At 35.4% G+C, this 19,045-nt stretch overlaps 1 protein-coding gene across 2 annotated transcripts in view; it reads left to right on the top strand.

Annotated features, from left to right (window-relative positions):
- Window positions 1–19,045, top strand: part of ARHGAP24 (Rho GTPase activating protein 24) — a 484,571-nt gene that overhangs the window by 127,411 nt on the left and 338,115 nt on the right. Inside the window, exon 1 of one of the 2 annotated variants that reach the window (XM_029943700.1) lies at window positions 1,126–1,234. The exons of the other annotated variant lie outside the window; for it this stretch is intronic. Coding sequence (XP_029799560.1) covers window positions 1,214–1,234 — 21 coding nt within the window. The 5' untranslated portion in view covers window positions 1,126–1,213. Of the gene's footprint in view, window positions 1–1,125; window positions 1,235–19,045 lie in introns of those variants that run through there. 2 annotated transcript variants of the gene reach the window in all.

Here is a 19,045-nt window from a genome sequence, read left to right as displayed (position 1 = left end):
ATATTTTGTATTATCAAAGTCTTCCTTGTCTAATGTGGCTTTGTAAATATAGGGACTTGGAAAATAAACTTCCACATTTAAAAAAATTCACCTTGGTGAACCTGGGTGGCTCAGTTAGTTAAGCGTCCAGCTTTGGCCCAGGTCATGATCTTGTGGTTTGTGAGTTTGAGCCCCATGTCGGGGTCTGTGCTAACAGCTCTGAGCCTGGAGCCTGCTTCAGATTCTGTCTCCCTCCCACTTGGCCCCTTCCCTCACTTGTACTCTGTCTGTGTGTGTGTGTTTCTCTCTCTCAAAAATAAACGAACAAAACCTCACCTAAAGTTATTGTTTGCATAAATTAATATGATGAAACACACTTGACATAGATTTGGGTGAATTAAAATCCTTGTGTAATAATAAGCATGCTTCTCCCCCGGATGCCAAGGCAATTATTCACCTAAGGAAAATGGCCTCAAACACTACATTTTGGAGGGCTTTAGAAATTATTTTTAGGGGCGCCTGGGTGGCTCAATCAGTTGGGAGTCCGGCTTCGGCTCAGGTCATGATCTCATGGTTTGTGGGTTTGAGCCCCGCGTCGGACTCTGTTCTGACAGCTCAGAACCTGGAGCCTGCTTCTGATTCTGTGTCTCCCTCTCTCTGACCCTCCCCTACTCACGCTGTCTCTCAAAAATAAATTAAAAAAAATTTTTTAAATTAGAAAAACAGAAATTATTTTTAGCTCTTATTTTAAAAACATTTTTGTGGCCCCTGGGTGGCTTAGTCAGTTAAGCCTCTGACTTCGGCTCAGGTCATGATCTCAGAGTTTGTGCGTTCGACCCCACATTGGGTGCTGACAGCTCAGAGCCTGGAGCTGCTTTGGATTCTGTTTCTCCCTCTTCTGCTGCCCCTTTCCTGCTCATACTGTCTTTCTCTGTTTCTCTCTCTCTCAAAAATAAATAAATTAAAAAAATTTTTAATTAAAAATTATTTTTCACCTTACACAGATATTTGGATTTATTCATTAGCACTCTAAAAACTAGTAACTCATTACTGAAGTGTTTACTCGTGGTCCCCATCCCTGCCACCTCCCCGACCTTCTGTGACCCCTTTCTGTCCTCTCAAAATGTTCTTTCCTAAGGAAAACAGTAGAGGCACATGAAGCTCAGAAAACGCAGAGTGAGATGTCTGATGAAATGTCTGAAGAAAATATGTACCGCCAACTTGTTGGAACTTGATGGGGGTATGCAGGAAACAGGTGAGCACAACCACTTGCTTCTTTTCCAACTCTCACCTCGTTTTACATGGCAACCACAGTGTTTCTTTGTTCATTCAGCTATTTCATTATAATCCCCTACATGACCTGTCTTTTCTCCAAGTTCTGTTGTAGTGCTGGTGTTGTAATTGATTGCACGCACTGGCAAGATATACTTAAAAAATAACTGGTGCAGATAATTACGGTTATATTTCTTCTTTGGTGGTTACTCAGGACGATAGATAAAGTGGGGTCTCTTTCATTACATTCACACACACACACACACACACACACACATACACACACACACACAACTATGAAAGTGACACTATGCTAATTTCTAGACCCTATTCTACAGTTGTGAAATTGCATTTTAAGATCAAGGTACAGCAAGATGATCCAAGTAGCAAAATGCAATATTCAGTGTTTAGATAGTATCTTATTTTTCTCATGTATGAAGAACTAGTCTGAAGCTATATACTGAGAGGAATGCTTTTTATTTCTTTTCTGTTGAATATTACTTTTAGTTTTAATTATGAGAGATTTCAGAAACTCAGAAAAATACACCAATTTAAAAGATAACCTTGAGTGCTCCACCTACATTGAAGAGAATTAATTTTTTGCCATGTTTTTTTCAGATAGCATTCTTGTAAAGGAATAAAATGTTATAATACAGCAAAAGTCCTATCCTTTCCCCTCCTTTTCATGTAAGAGTTAACTACCCTCCTAAAGTTAGTGTGCCTAGTGTTTATGCATACTTTTGCATATTTTTACATACATGTGTGTCCCCAAAAACATACACTAGAGTTGATACTAAAAATTTAATAAGTCCCTGAAAATCCTTTCATGATTTGCTTTTATCATTTAGGCTTATTATTTGAAAGTTTTATCCATGTTGATGCATTTAATATCCAGTTCATTAATTTTACCTGTTTTATAATGTCCCATCGCATGAAACCAGTCCTGATATAATATGAGACCTTAAACTTATTGAGTGCCTCCAAGTGTCAGGCATTATGATAGGTATTTACATACATATTTATGGTTTGATTTTTGCTTCCAGGTCATACATTAGTTGGATGATGCTTTACTGACTGACAAAGCTAGAAATGAGAAACTTTTGTTTCCCCTCCAATACAAAAGCCAGCTTTTCTGGGCTCACTAGATGTCCTCTCAGTTCTGTTTGCAAACCAGTCAGTTGTTTGCTGAGCATGTTTGTTTATTGTAGCACCATGTCAAATTCATGTGCCAGAAGGTTGCTCATTCTTTTGATATTCTAGGCAGAAACCTGCTTGCCTAAGTTTACAAGTGCATTAGGTATATTTTCTGTTTCCACATTATTACAGGCAACATATTAACCAAATATTTTACCACTACATGAAATGGTTCTCTATCTTTTTAGTTTCCTATTATAGTTCATGGTCACTTGCTGGAGTCCAGCTCCAGCAGGTCCAGGGTTCCCCTGAAGGATGGACAGTGTTGGCGAGAGAGAGTGAGGGAGCCGTAAGTTTCTGATCACCAGGCACCTCAGGCAGGTGTCTCTGCCCTTCTGGCAGGCCTCTGCCCTGTCCGGTTCTCAAGCTTTATTTATGGCAAAAGGTACAAGGACCAGAAAGAACAGTAAATGATTTCTCATAGATAAGTTTTACAATTTTCCAGGACATGGGTTCTGCAGAAGTTACAGTTCTAGTAGTAATGATTGTCATTAAAAACTTAGCTACAGGCACTCATATTGTCATAGGTATTTTTTACAAAACCTCAGGTCTAGCCTTAAGGAAATGACCTTTAACCAAGAGGCAAACAGCATTGTTTAGTAAAGGTCAGTGTTTTATGAGTAAGGGTCATTAGGCTGTTTATAAGTCTAAGAGAAAGTTCCCAGAAAAACAGGTTCTCAGGAGACATAATGCCTGCTCTCACAGTCCCAATGATGACTGATACATTTTATTGCAGTAGTGACTTTTACAAAGGCGTTCAGGCCCAGAAGGTAGTCAGTTATCAGTTAATTGCTTAGGGGAAAATTATATGTTGCATTAGGGTGTATCTAGTTTACTCATCTTTTCCCTGACCAGGTGCAATCACGCCTCAGGGACAGGGCAGGGGGGACAGGCTTTTCCTGACACTTATCAGCAAAGCACTCCGAGGTGTGGTGTCCGAGCAGAAATGTAAAGATTCAAGAGGATAGATTTAGGGAGCTGTCTGGGGGCAAGAGACCATGCGAACTCGCCGTACCCTCACCAGGAATTTTCACTCTACTAGTGAGCTCAAATAGCTCCCAACAGTCACTCACCACCTGAGTCAGTGCTATATATATTGGGCTGTTGGCACATTAGTACCTTAATTCTAGGTACCAATTTCTTTATCAATTATATTTTGCCATAATAATGCATAACAAGCTATAATGATACTCAGCATCTTATAATAGTCATCAATGATTGCTTTCACATTGGATTTTCACAATTGGAGACTGGCTGCTCTAGGTTGGACTTAGCTAGGCTGGATTGTAAACTGCAGATTGAATCCAGACTTGTTCCACTTGCCTTCTCTTTTCCTTTGACCATGGGCTAATGGGGGCTTGACTTTTTCTTGGTAATTACAGAGGGAAAAGCTCAATAATAAAGCACATATTAAGCACCTGTTTGCATCATGTTTGTAACATCCCACTGTTTAAAGCCTAAGGTCAAGAAGTACGAAAAGGTATTCAGAATTGCAAATAGAGAGGAGTAAAGAATTAAGAAAAATAATTCAATTGGGGCACTTGGGTGGCTCAGTCAGTTAAACGTCCAACTCTTGATTTCAGCTCAGGTCATGATCTCATGGTTTGTGAGTTCAAGCCCCACATTGGGCTCTGTGCTGACAGCAGGGAACCTGCTTAGGATTCTGTGTGTCCCTCTTTCTGCCTCTCTTCCACTTGTGCTGTCTTTTATTCCTCTCAAAATAAATAAATAAACTTTAACAACACGTAATGCAACTGTCCACAAAAGTAAGAATAACTTATTGTTGCTAATTGTCTCCTATGTGCCAGACACTGCAGTAAGCGCTTTACGTACATAAGCTCACATGGTTCTCACATCTCCATGATGAGATAGATATGTATATATATACACACACATAGTTATTTCCATTTTACCAGCAAGAAAACTATGACGCAATAGAGTTACCTGATTAGCTTGGTCAGTAACCAAACCAGGAATTGCATCCAAGTCATTAAGTCTCTAAATATATGCTTTTTCTTCCAAAAACCATTTGACTTCCCATTATAATATTCCAAAATTTTAATGTAAAAATTTAGACACATATGACCATAGAATCTTAAATAAATTATAGTATTAATCAGTGTCTTCTTGTGTCCTTCAGAATCACTTGATCCTCACTGCCTTTCTTATGAGAAACAGAAGAGATAAGGGATCATTATCAATTTGGGGAAAAAAAAGAAAAGAAATGACCAAACTTACAACCAGAATAAGAAGTCTGAGTTTTTGTTTTCTTATGTTTTTAAGTATACAATTCTTTCCTTTAGAAAACTTCAGTTGCAGGGGCACCTTCAGTTTCCTTTAGAAAACTTCAGTCAGTTAAACTTCCGACTTCGGTTCAGGTCTCACCAGTTCCTGAGTTCCAGACCCACGTTGGGCTCCCTGCTGGGGCTGTCTGCTTGGAGCCCCCTTATGATAGTCTGTCTTCCACTCTCTCTGCTCCTTCCCCATTTGCACATACACATACTCTCTTATTTTCTTTCTCTCTCAAAAATAAATATTTAAAAAAAGGAAACTTTCAGTGGCAAAATATATGATCAGATAACATTGATGAAACTGAGGGAAAGCAGTAAAGAAGTCTGCCATCTCCGTTCAAAACACCGTCTACCAGAAGAAAACAAAATAATCTTAGGCGCCCAAATGTTTCTTTTATTTCATTGAAGTAAAGTGATGGGAGGTAAGCGGTGGCATCTCACTACTATCACTTACTTGTTGGGTGACTTTGGGCATCTATGTAAATAAAATCTCTGGGTTTAATTTCCTTATCCATACAATGGGGGAAAGGATATCTACCTTAAAAGTTATAAAAATTAAATTGTAACAAATAATTATAAATAATTGTTGCCTATCAGGGAAGAGGTTTGGGATCGTGTTTAGAGGAATTGCCTTATACATGTCTCTTCGCTATAGACAGAAAAGTGATTTCCTTTGCAAGGGCTAATTTAAGCTTTATGTTTATTTGACTTTTAAAAGTTTTTATGAGTATTTGTTCATAGAACTTAGAGTTACAAAGGAAGTGAAGCTATTGAAAAAAAGCAGTATTTTAAATCCTTAGCCATATTACTTATCATTGATTAGTTTGCATCTAAGTGACTCTGAGGAGCCCAGCCCAGTGATTTTTGCCATATTAATTAATAACTTGTTGGAATTGTTATATGATTTATATGGAAACTGGAAATCTTCACTCATTCATCATGAATTGAGTGACCTGATAATAACAGCATGGTGTAAGCTTTCTTAGGGGATACAAAGTTAATAAGGTATTATCACTTCCTTAAAAGGATTACAATCTGAGAAGGGAAATAAGAATGGAAGTAGGCAACTGTTAAAAAGAATGGAAGCCCATATGTGATTTCTCATAAAAGAATTACTGATAAAGTTATGTAGTTGCAAAGAGTGCCATTACTTTAATATTTTGATCACAAAATTTCACAGAGGGGAGATGGCAGAATTTTGATAGGAAAAGCAAATTTTTATTATTCTAGGGAGAGAAAATACATGTTATAAACAAGGAAGCACAGGATATATGCTTATGGAACTGGAGTGTGGAGTACTTATACAGTTAGTTACTCAGAGGGATCTGATCACATTAACTTAATATAGTTCATTGGCTGTGTATCTTTTCCTTTGTTTGGGTGCAGGAGGTCATTTAACATATAATATGTAGAGGCTTTTGAGATTAATTTCATGTGCCCTAGAACTCCTGAATATTATGTGCCCAATATAACCTAGAAGACTACCAGATACATACCTCTATACCTATTCTTGTCTTGAAAAAAATGAAATCCAATCCAGGTGGCCAGAACTCTACAGTACTTTTGGATTAGCTCCTGTATTAATCATTGGATATAAAAACATCAGACTCAATGTTAAAATTGTTGTGACTTTTGAGAAAATGATAGAGCTACTGGACATACAGACCATTGGGAAATTTAAAAAATGTTTACTATGCATTTTGAAAATTATATATATATATGTATATATATATAATTTATTTTTATTCCAATAAAATATTTTATAAGGCAGCATAAAAGTATGCAGGAAATCATAGAAACTTAACAGATATTCTAGAAATGATGAGGGATATTCCATTATATTCTTTTGAGAAACAGAAAAAAATGAGACAAAAATGAATGAGGAAATTCAATGCAAGCCACCTCAGAACTGTGTGATATGGTAAAGTAGAGAAGAAGAAACTGGAGAGAAGATTAAAATCTACGTGAGGGAGATGGAGGTGAAATGGGATAAAGGAGGAAAAGATTAGGAAAAACACTATTTCAGTCTTGAGTTCATCAATTTATTTTGCGAAGGCAGACGTATTTTATTGACTGAAATGTGAAGCAGCTAAACATACTTCATTCAATCTCTTAAAAACGGATGTAAACAACCTTATATAAGGAGATGGACAACCATACGGCAAACTACCATGACTTTTTAGGTTAAATAATGTTTCAGAGTCATGCTGTATCCATACTCCCTAAATCTTGACCCAACGTTGACCAGCTTTATTCCATTAAGCCCTAGGAGGTTGAACTGTGTTACTTCTAGAAGAGCTCTAATTTTCTCAGGGCCATCCATTCTGAGCCAGGCAGGAGCCAAAATGCATGTGGACTGATTGCGAGCCTAAGCACCAACCATGGAGCAAATTATACACATTTGATCCATTACTCTCCATTATACAATGCTCTAGGGTGAATTTTCCATGCCTTTAAAGCACTTAAATGTCACATTAACTTCTTTTGATAACATCTTATATAATTCTGTCATGCTTGAAAATAGCTCATTGATCTTGTGATTAAACTAGGCCATCAAAGAATCACGTAGATACTTAGTTATAGATGGTCCTCCTTCCCCATCACAGCATTGTTTTGAGTATAATATGACTTGATGTCACGTGCCTATATATAGAAACACTGTAAGATGAAGGTCTATGAAAACTAACTTGTCTCTGTATTTATTGTAAGGATGTTGTGTGTCATATTTCCATTTTATTCTTAAGATAACCCATAGAAGAAATTTCTCTTCAATGTCATTAAAAGAAAAGGAAGCACTTGTCCCTTGTTTTATAAACACTCTTCATTTTTCACATTTCATTTTGTTTTTCTTCCCTCATTTTCCATTCCTCTCAGTTTTATTGCTTTTAGTTTATTGGTTTTATCTTGTATTCTTTATCTGTTAAGCATGTCTTGGTTGAAACTCTTCTTAAAACAAAGATAGAAATTAATTTATTTTATGAGCAATTCCTGCAAAAAATAATAGTCACTGAGAGATGTCCTTCAATGGCAAATGTAACTTACTGTGCAGCTTACCTGAACCTAAGTACCACAGTACCATTTTGCTTGCCTAGTCTGCATTTCTGGGTACCAGAATCTTTTTCACAGTTCACAGTTGACTTCAGACATGACATTGCTCATATGCATCTTTAAAATTGCTAGATGCTATTTTTGATAACAAAACTATTAATTGAGATTATTAAGCTCATGATGTAGAATCAACTATGTTGTAATAATGAAAATTTTAAGCAAATAAAACCTTGTAGAGAGCAGATTGTGATTACATTCCTTCTGATATTGCTAATTAATAATGTGGGAATCTTCACAAAGAATTAGTGAAAATCTTAGTTGACAAGGTCTATTTCATTAGTCACTATGTGGGTTTTTTAAAATAGTTTTGTTTTCTTAATGTTTATTTATTTGAGGAAGAGAGAAAGTAAAGAGAGAGAAAAAACACGGGTGGGAGAGGAGCAGGAAGAGAGAGAGAATCTCAAACAGGTTCCACACTTAGCATGGAGCCCAATTCAGGGCTTGATCTCACAAAGCGTGAGATCATGACCTGAGCTGAAATCAAAAGTTGGATGCTTAACCACCTGAGCCATCCAGGTGCCCTTGGCCACTAAGTGTTTTAAATTTGTATAAATATGCAAAAATATGGCTCACTGAGAGTATTGTTTATATTATTTATCTAGGAAAAATAAGTAATAGAGTGTCTATTCCAAGACACTGTCTCTGGCTGGTTTTGGACTAAATCTAGCTTGTTTGTGAAGATGTGTTTCTCAGATGCTCTAAGGACGAATATTTTTTAAAAATTATGTGCCTCAAAGCAGATCAGACTCGTGGAAAACTCAGAATTTTAATAACCACAAACTGGTACCTTCAAAGGAAGAGAAACTTTTCTGCCTTTTCTGCATCACTGAGTCCCTCATCTCATTTTCCAGCCTGAAACCAAAGGCACGAAACTATATTAATCCACCAGCTGAGAGGCATATTTAAAATAAAGGGTTTGAGGTTATCTTAGCAACAGCTTTCTTGAAATTTCTGAGCAGCTAATGTGATCAGAATGGCTGACAGGCAGCTATGGAAACCCTGGTCTGTGTGTCACAAAGAACTTGTGGATTCAGCTTCACTGCATTTTTTTGTTTTTGCAATGACTAACTTTAAAAGAAAACATTAATCTTAACAGTTTGTCATGACTTCTTGTGAGTCTCTTATTTATTATATTTTAGAGATTTCTGATATTGAAGTCTCAAAATATTATTAGCTCCAATTCTCTTGTTGGTCCTGTTTGTATAAATTATAAGGCCTAGAAAAATAGACACAGAAGACAGAGTTACTTTTTTTTGGTTTCATGTCCTCTGTTCCGAGTTTTACAAAGCCTCGCTTCCTTGCCTATTTGTATTTTTACTCTTTTCTAGGGACAAACCAAGGCATTTTTCTCTAAGTCTCAGATTCTAAGAAAAAAATATTTGCTTTTATTCACATTGTCATAGGAAAACATAACAGTTCTCATGTATGTATATATCTATGTACATACAACTATTAAAATATTTTTGTATGTCTATATGTTAAATATATCTAAATATTAAATATATAATATATATCTATAATCCAGATATAGATTATATAGATAGATTTACATGTGGATACAGAGCTATATTTAACATTTTAAAGCAAAATTTAAATGTCCAAAAGAGAATAGAGTGGAATATCTTCCTCCTACTTCTTTTTTTAAAGATTTTTAAATGCTTATTTTTGAGACAGTAAAAAACAGAGCATGAGTGGGGGAGGGGCAGAGAGAGAGGGAGACACAGAATCTGAAGCTGGCTTCCAGCTCTGCCCTGTCAGTACAGAGCCCAGTGTGTGGCTCGAACTCACTACCATGAGATCATGCCCTCAGCGGAAGTGGGACACTTAAATGACTGACCCAAAGTCATTTTATTTATTTTTTAATGTTTATTTTCAAGTGAGAGAGAGAGAGAAAGAGAGAGAGAGCAAAGAGGAAGAGCAAAGAGAGTGGAAGAGAAGGAGAGAGTCCTAAGTCAGCTCTGCACTCTCCGCACAGAGTCCAACACAGAGAGATCATGACCTGAGCGAAGCCAGACGACTAACTGACTGAGCCACCCTGTTGTCTCCAGATTTTATTCTTTATCTTGTTTTCCTTTCTCATAAAATATGTCTTTGAGTTTGTGTTTATGTACACACACACCCACACACCTACAAGTGCTTCATCATCACTTTCATGGCTGCTGCATATATACTATATGGATATACACCAATTTGAGAGGCATTTTGATTGTTTCCAAACTTCTGCTATCACAAACAATACTTATGTAACCTTTTGTGTATGTACAACTTCTCAATAAGATAAATTCCTAGACATAGAATATGATTCTTAATTATGGAAATATTTGTGAATTGTTACCTATGGACATTTTACCAATTTACACCACCACCAGTAATATATAAAGTATTTTTTTATTCACACCCCCTCTGACATCCAGTAGTTTGCAAACTATTTTTTTAAATCTTTTGAGAAAATATTTTAAGATATTTCTTTACGTTGATTAATAGTGCTTATACTATCTCACACACATATATGTGTGTGTTAGTGTGTGTGTGCGTGTGTGTATGTATCTCCACACATATAATATGAAAGAAACAGATATTGATGAAGTTTGTTGAAATTTTCAATCATTTCTCTTTTTGGAATAGGTTATATATTTTTTAATAATTTTTTAAGTTTATTATTGAAAGAGAGCGAGCGAGAGACAACACGGGTGAGGGAGGGGCAGCGAGAGGGAAACACAGAATCAGAAGCAGGATCCAGGCTCTGAGTTGTGAGCACAGAGTCTGATGTAGGACTCACACCCACAGACCCACAGACTGTGAGACCATGACTTGAGCTAGTCAGACACTCAATGGACTGAGCCATCCGGGCACCCTGAGTAGGTTATATATTTTGCATAATACATGGGAAGGTCTTCCACACACTGAGATTATTAAAACAAGTTTACACTACTTTCCTCTAGTACTTTTATGTTTTATTTTTCACTTTAACCTCAATGATCCATCTGGTATTTATTTTCGTGTAAATTGTAAGGTCAGTATCCTATTTACTTTTGCATGTTGCTATTTCTGTATTAATTATGGAATAAATTTGTCTAATTGAGAAAAAAATCCCATGGCTTTTTTATAGGAGATAATTTAGAATTCTTAATTAACTTAGTGAAAATTGACATCTATATATGTATCTTGATTAAATTTATAAATGTTCTAGTTCCTTTTGGTATCTCCAAGTAATGTTTTAAAGTTTTATTCAAAATATTTTACACATTTCAGGTAAAATTTAATGTAAGTATGTCTCTCTTTTGTTGTACTTTTATGGAGAAGGGCCTATTCTTAACCATTACTGGTAATTATATATATATAGATTCTATTGATTTAAAAAAATTTTTTAATGCTTATTTTGTTTTAAGAGAGACACACAGATCATGAGCAAGAGAGGGGGCAAAGAGAGAGGGAGACACAGAATCCAAAACAGGCTCCAGGCTCTGACCTGTCAGCACAGAGCCTGACGTGGGATGCAAACCCATGAACCATATCATGACCTGAACCGAAGTCCGGACACTTAACCTACTGAGCCATCCTGGTGCCCCTAGAGACTATTGATTCTTTTAATTAATTTTGTAACTAACTGCCTTTATAGAAACCTTTTTCATTTTCCACACATTTTCATTTGGTTTCCTTGGACATTATAGGTAACCAGTGATATTACTCACAATTTTACCTTCCCCATGTAGTTAGCACTAGCTAGCTTCTAAAATAAGCAGTAAATCTCAGTGGCTTGGCAAAATAAAGTTTTATTTTACAATATGGTTCAATGCAATATGATGGTGTGGGGTGACCATATCCAGAGAGTAATCCAAGGACATTGGCACCATCTGTCTTCTATTTCTATCATCTTAAGACAAGGTTGTCAAAGACAAGATTGCCAAAATACGTTTCTGTACAGGGCCAGACAGTGAATATTTTAAGCTTTGCTGATCAAACAGTCTCTCTTGCAACTACCTCAACTGTTGTTATAGCCTGAAAGCAGCCATAGACAATACGTAAATGAATAAGCATGGCTGGGCAATAAAACTTAATTCACAATTTAGGCAACGGGCCAGATTTGACCCATGAACCATGGTTTGCCAACCCCTCTTCTTAGGCCTCAGAATTCTGCAATGGATTCTTTATATCCAGCTGGAAGATGTGGCAAGAAAGAACCATGATCCCTTGGAATGTTTTTATTAAATAGACTTGGAATTAGTTCACTTCACATCTGTCCATATTTTACCTGTACAGCTCAATTATATGGACTTGCCTATTGAGAAATTTAGTTTGTATAGTTCCCTAGAAAAGCAAAAAACAGATATGGTGATCATCCAACTAGTTTCCACTATTACCCATGCTTGAAACCTTTAGAAGAATAATTATTTCTTTTGTATAATTACAGGGGCTATCATCACCAGAAAGAGTGAAACAATAGTGGTTATAGTGAAGATCCTTTTCTTTGTCCCTGACCTTAACGACCTGCTAGAATTTGTTATTAATCTGGATGATTCGTTTTAAGACTACAAAAGATGTATTTTATCATGTTATGCAAAATTTATGTTCTTTGTATCCTACAAAAAAAAAACTTGCATACCTGTTATTCACAGAAGGATCTATTTTGGTAAGGATCATGAACTATAATAGATTTAACATTTGTAAAGGGTTACAAAAATAGCCAAAGAATGTGCCACAGACTGTATGTTAATCACAAAGCCAGAAATATTTGCTATCTGATTCTTTACAGAAACAGTGTGTCCACTCTTGCTCTGGAACAGGGCTACTCAAAGTGTAGTCCAGTATTCAGCAAGATGAGCGAACCTAGAACTTCAGCAGTGAACATTTTAGGCCAGGCTATCCTTTGTTGTGGGAACTCTCCTGTGTAACATAGTACATTTAGCGACGTCTCTGGGTTCTATCTATCTTGTCAGTAGCACCCTCCCACATAATAACTAAGGTAACAACTGTCTCCAAACTGACAGATGGTCCCTGGTGAGCAAAATCCCCAACTGCTGAGAACCGCTGATCTAGAAACTTGTTTGAAATACAAATTCATGGCCTCATCCCAGATATACTGAATTAGACTCTAGTGTTAGGGTCACTAGTCTGTGTTTTAATAAGCTCTTGAGATGATTCTTATTTACACTGAAGTTTGTGAACCACTACTCTGGAGTGTAAAGAACTTTGGAATCATCTGCTTTCTGAAAAGTTGGGTACAATTACCTGTATAACTATGGTGTGTTGTTTGTATTGGGTAACATGCTGACAGCCTTCTTCGTATTTTCCATGTACATGGATTGATTTAGATTTTTAATTTTTGTGGTGATATTTAATAAGTCATCCTATTTAAAATATTAATTATTTCATCCAGGTCTTAAAATGCATTTTCACAGAGTTGGGCTAAATAATTTCATATGAATTTCTTAAAAATTTAATTAATTACTAGTTTATAATTTTACTGGTATTTTCAATAGTGATTATTGGTATTTTCATTAATTTTTTGTCTTGCTATTTATTTTAACTTGTATTTTCATCAGTCTCTCAATTTGGCTTTTCCTGGGCTGTTGTGTCATTTTCAAAGTTCTTTATATGTAATTGTTAATTTAATCTTTAGCTTAATATGAATATTTACAGAAGGAATATTCTAGGCTTTACCAGGTATCTCCCCAAGAGGTTTGCTAAGTAAATATTCTAGTGCCAATATTTTTCTATATATTCTAAAATTTCTATTTTGATTTTGTTGTTGACTCAAGTCTTTAAAGTTTTTAATTTTCAAACTTTTAGCTTTTTTTTCTCATTGTCTTGTTCATTTCTAGTTTTATTAGATGGTTATAAGAAAATTCTACTCAGCTGATTCTATTCTTTTGGAATATACTGAAGGTTTCATATAGTTGATTTTATGTGTGTGCGTGTGTGTTTTAAATCCATCTCTCAGATTCAACATATAATTGGGCTTCACTTGGTTTTCCAATTTCTTTTATACATAATTGTTGAGTTTAGCCCTATAATACATTGATATGATTAATATGAAAATTCTGTTATGTCCTTTTATACAATGCTTTTAGTTTGTATAGGATAGTTTTTTTCTTTTCTCTTCTTTTCTTTTCGAGGCAAGGAAGGGCAGAAAGAAGGGGGGACAGAGGATCTGAAATGGCTCAACGATGGGGCACTGGGGTGGCTCAGTCGGTTAAGCATTCGACTTGGGCTCAGGTTATGATCTCACGGTTTGTGGTTTGTGGGTTCAAGCCCCGCGTCAGGTTCTGTGCTGACTGCTCATAGCCTGGAGCCTGTTTCAGATTCTGCGTCTCCCTTTCTCTCTTCCTCTCCCCCATTCATGCTCTGTCTCTCTCTCTGTCTCAAAAATAAATAAACTATGAAAAAAATTTTTTGAATGGCTCTGTGCTGCCAACAGTGAGACTGATGCAGGGCTCAAACTCAAGAACCATGAGATCTTAATCTGAGCTGAAGTCAGATGCTCAACCAACTGAGCCCCAGGATATTTTTTCCGTATTTTGTTTGGTGGGTTTTTGTTTCCTTTGTTTTGCATGTTTCTTCTGATAAGATGGACATTTTTACTTTTATGTGTGAAGTTATCTTTAAACTAGAAATTTATATAAAATTCTTGTCTATATTTCACATAAATATCTGTTTAGTTCCTAGGAGGAATGATCACATTAATATATTTCACTACCCTTTCTCTCTATACTCAATTCAGTTGAAGTGTTGTATGAAGCGTATGTTTTAAAAAATTTTTTTAATGTTTATCTATTTTTGAGAGCAAGAGAAACAAGAGTGTGAGCAGGGGAGGGGAAGAGAGAGAGGGCGACACAGAATCCGAAGCAGGCTCCAGGCTCTGAGCTGTCAGCACAGAGCCCAATGTGGGGCTCGAACCCACAGATCCTGAGATAATGACCTGAGCTGAAGTCAGATGCTTAACTGACTGAGCCAACTCAGGCTCCCCAGCTATATGTGTTTTAAAATAAGCTGAAATGTCTCTAATTAATCACCTTAATCACCTTTAAATGATACAGTTTTTCAACTACCTGTAAGAAAAAATAACTTTACATTAAAAATTCTTTCCAACCTTCTGTCTTTCTTCTCTTGCCCATTTTATTAGGTTATTATAGTATCAGGATAAAGAACATTTATGAAAGTTTTATAACCCTACTCCCCACATGTTTTAGTTAAATAGATTCAGTATTCACTTCTAATCATTTTGCTATAGTTTCCCATTCTTTCCTGCTTGGCAAAAATCATTATTCACCTCACTTCTTCCAAGATGAGCTCATAGCAGTATTTCTCAGTATTACTTGTTCAAAAATATGAGTGGAAAATTATTGGATTATACTTTATGTCTCTGAGGTCTTCGCAGGCATTTTTTCCCACCACTTTCTAATGTTGAATGTTGTGGTAGATAAAACTAAAATCAGACTAAGTTTTAGCTGCTTAAAAATGATGTGATTTTACTGCATGGCTACCCAAAGAATTTCTTCTTTACTTAACACTAATGTAACTAGGATACACCTCACTGTGACATGGTTTTGATATATGTCTTTTGTACCCATTGAACCAATTCTTCCTTTAGCTCTAAAATATTTCATTTTTACTTTAGTATTTTCTGTGCTCCTTTGTCTGATTTCTATAGCTGTCATTTTTATAAAACCCATTTTAACATTTTTAAAATTTGTTCTCTATCTTTCCTATGTACCCGTGTCTTACAATTTAATCTGCTTTGATTTTTTCTTAATTTTTTTCTGGTGTTTTTTTTCTTCCAGTTCTTTCCTGAATTTATCAGCTTGTGATTCATCTATTTTTATGTTTTGCCATCTGTTATCTGATCTATTATATAGCAATGTGCCCATATAAAACTTTGGCTTACATGACTATTTAAAAGAATAAGAAAAGATATATTGGGAGACAATTAGCAGTTTCTTCCACAAGGAAAGCCTGGTTTTCTATAGAGAATATTTTTCTTGTCTTAAGCTATAGGACACCTAACTGGGGAAATGGGACCATGTATTGCTTGAAGAATTACTGTTATTTTATTGGTGAAAGAATAAAGATGCTTGTGGCAGAAGGCATTTTCTTGTAGTCTCTTGCACAAGGACTCAGAACTCTATCTTGCTGGATTTTACATAGTAACAGAAACTAAGGTAGGTTGTTAAGGAAAATACAAAATGAAATATTCCTGCTATCCCATATGTTTTTAAGCCTTTTATATCACATATATACAGTGGGGATTTAGGATTTGATTTTCTGCAAACAGGTATGCAGCCCAGCCGACACAGCTGCATTAATTAATAGCAAATTAATATCTAATGTGAATGTCCAATAAAATGCTGGACTCTCCAAGCTCCATTTAATTTTGCAATTGCAATTACCCTGACCTGTATATTTCTTCATGGCATGAGGGTGTCTTTTGCAGGTTTTATAAATGTTCTTGAATATCAGGAGATAAAATTAGATTTTGTTTTCCCTGGTAAGGTAACAGATGTTCTAGGACACTAATTACCCTATGAATAGTATCATTTACTTAGAATATATTAGGCTCATTAAACATTTTTCCTTTTGGTTTTGTTCCAATGGGATAGCATTTTTGCTTTCTTTAATATGTGTGTTTGGCTCAAGGGAAATAATAATGAGCGCACTGTTGTCTAGCCTCTACTGTTCTGAGCTCCTAGTGAAACTTGGCTATTAAAATGCTTAGTACACGTCTACATGTAGCGTTACCACACCACCCATATGGAAATCTTGGCACTTCTCTTATTAACAGTTCATCTGAATGGCTGCCTGTGTTTTTCTTTGCTTTTCTCACTGTCTGGCATTTCTTTGGCTGTCTCTCTGAGTCTCTTTTCCTCTTGATGTGTGTCTTTTTTATTTGTCAGTCTAATTATAAATTACACACATAGGGAAGATGTATGCTTTGTATGATATGTTACTCTTTCTTGGATTATATTGGAATGTTTAGAAAGTTACCCAGTATAAACAATTTTGACAAATTAGCATAATTTCGTCTTTCTGCAACTAGTATTTATTCAATAGCTTCTATTAGGATAGAACTATGCTATCATGTATTGAAATTGGGCAATTTCTTATAACTTCAGACACCTGCAAGATCCTAAAATTTTAATGCAAACTGCCCCTTAAACTGACCTCTCAGTTTATTTTGCCTTATGTAAAATATACAATTTCTTGCCAAGAAGTTCTTTTAGCAGTTCATTCTTACCTTTTTACCTTATTCCCTTCTCATTCACCAAGATCCAGGAAACTAGAAGGTAATTTTGGATTAAACCTTAGATTTTTTTTTCCTCCTTTTAATTACAATTATAAGTAAATCGTTCAAAACAGATAGTCTTAGAATAGATGTAATTTTTGTGTGTTTCCTAAAATATTTTGGGAGACTGTTTCTTTCTCTAAAAATTAAGCTCTGAATTTTACCTCAGCTCAGTGACTCGATACCTCTGGTTCTGGTCCCTGTGAATCAGCGTGATTTCCTTCTGCCAATAAATATTTCTTTGATTTTTTTTTATTGTAGACAGCTCCTTAATTATTTCCCCAGCCACACTCTGCAGGAATATCACCCCCCTTATGAAGATATTGATTATTGTTTTTACAATTTCTTCTATTTAAATAACGACATTACATTTGAATGTAATTATGTAAATGATTTTTTGCATACAATAATTAGCAATCTAATCTAATTAAGAAATGAAAATAAAATTCACAAATAGTTTGGTCCCCTTTCAGTCAATGAGTTAGTGTTAATGTTGATATGCAATAGAGAAATAAAAAGATACCTTGTCTCTGTATTAACAGTTTTGTTTTAATAATTAATGAGATCTATTGACGAAATAGTCTGTAAAGTTGCTTAGTTCAATTAATTTGTTCTGCCTCTAATTATCACTAATATTCCTCAATATTCCATTATAATTTCATCTTGGCAGCAAATTAAGATCATGCTAATAGTCAAATATAAGTTTTCTCTGGCTCAGCTCTTTTTCAATTTTCAGGATCTTAAGCATCTTCAAATATGTTCAAAAACTAGTGACTAATTTCAGAAGATGTCTACTGTGTGCTCAGTGCGTTATTATACTCTTTGGCTTTCAAATCAATTCTGTGAATTTTCTTCTCTCACATTCCTTATTACTTTATTCCTACATCAGTTATTTAAGGTGCTCATAACAGGTGTTATTGGTCATACTTGCTTAAGCACCAGTATCATTACCGATATACACATATGTTTCTTTTTTCTTTCTTCCAAGATTTTATTTATATTCAAGTTAGTTAACATATAGTGTAGTACTGGTTTCAAGGGTAGAATTTATTGATTCATCAATAACCTATAACACCCAGTGCTCATCACAACAAGTGTTCTTCTTAATGCCTATCACCCATTTAGCCCATCCCCCCACTCAACACCCCTCCAGCAGCGTTCAGTTTGTTCTACAAAGGTAAGAGTCTCCTATGGTTTGCCTCCCTCTATGTTTTCATCTATTTTAGTTTTCCTTCTTTTTCCCTATGTTCATGTCCATCAACTGATGAATGAGTAAAGAAGATGTGGTATATATATACATACATACATATATATATAATGGAATATTAGCCATCAAAAAGAATGAAATCTTGCCATTCCCATGGGTGTTTCTTGACCTGTGTTCCTAAGATACTTCTGTCCTCAGTGAAACTACAGCTAATGCCAATACTCTCAAATTTTACTCTTTTTCATTGCTCTTTGTCTTGTATCTCAGGTTTGAGTACATGGTCCAAAAGACCTTTTCAGTGATAGACCCTTGAGATGCTCAGAAGTGTTACTACCATTTGACTCTTGTCTACTATCCTTGAGAAAGATATTTTCTTCTCTTATGATTCAAATACTTATAATTCACACGTTATTTATACCTAAGACCTAATTAAAAATACCTGAATTCTTTTTTTGTAAATGTTTATTTATTATTTTGAGAGAGAGAGAGAAAACATGAGTAGGGGAGGAGCAGAGAGGGGAGTAGAGAATCCCAAGCAGGTTCTACACTTAGCCTTGAGTCCGATGCAAAGTTTGATCCAATGACTTGAGACGAAATCAAGAGTTGGAAGCTTAACTGACTGAGCCATCCAGTTGCCCCTCAAATGCCTAAATTATTTCTTTTTGGTTGATAGCCTTTTTTTTTAAGATTTTATTTATTTTTCATTTTTTTTCT

This window comes from Suricata suricatta, chromosome 1, assembly GCF_006229205.1.
Source record: "Suricata suricatta isolate VVHF042 chromosome 1, meerkat_22Aug2017_6uvM2_HiC, whole genome shotgun sequence".
NCBI classification, from domain to species: Eukaryota; Metazoa; Chordata; class Mammalia; order Carnivora; family Herpestidae; genus Suricata; species Suricata suricatta.
The sequence above is the reverse complement of the archived record's forward strand: the minus strand, read 5'-3'. Positions and strand labels throughout refer to the sequence as shown.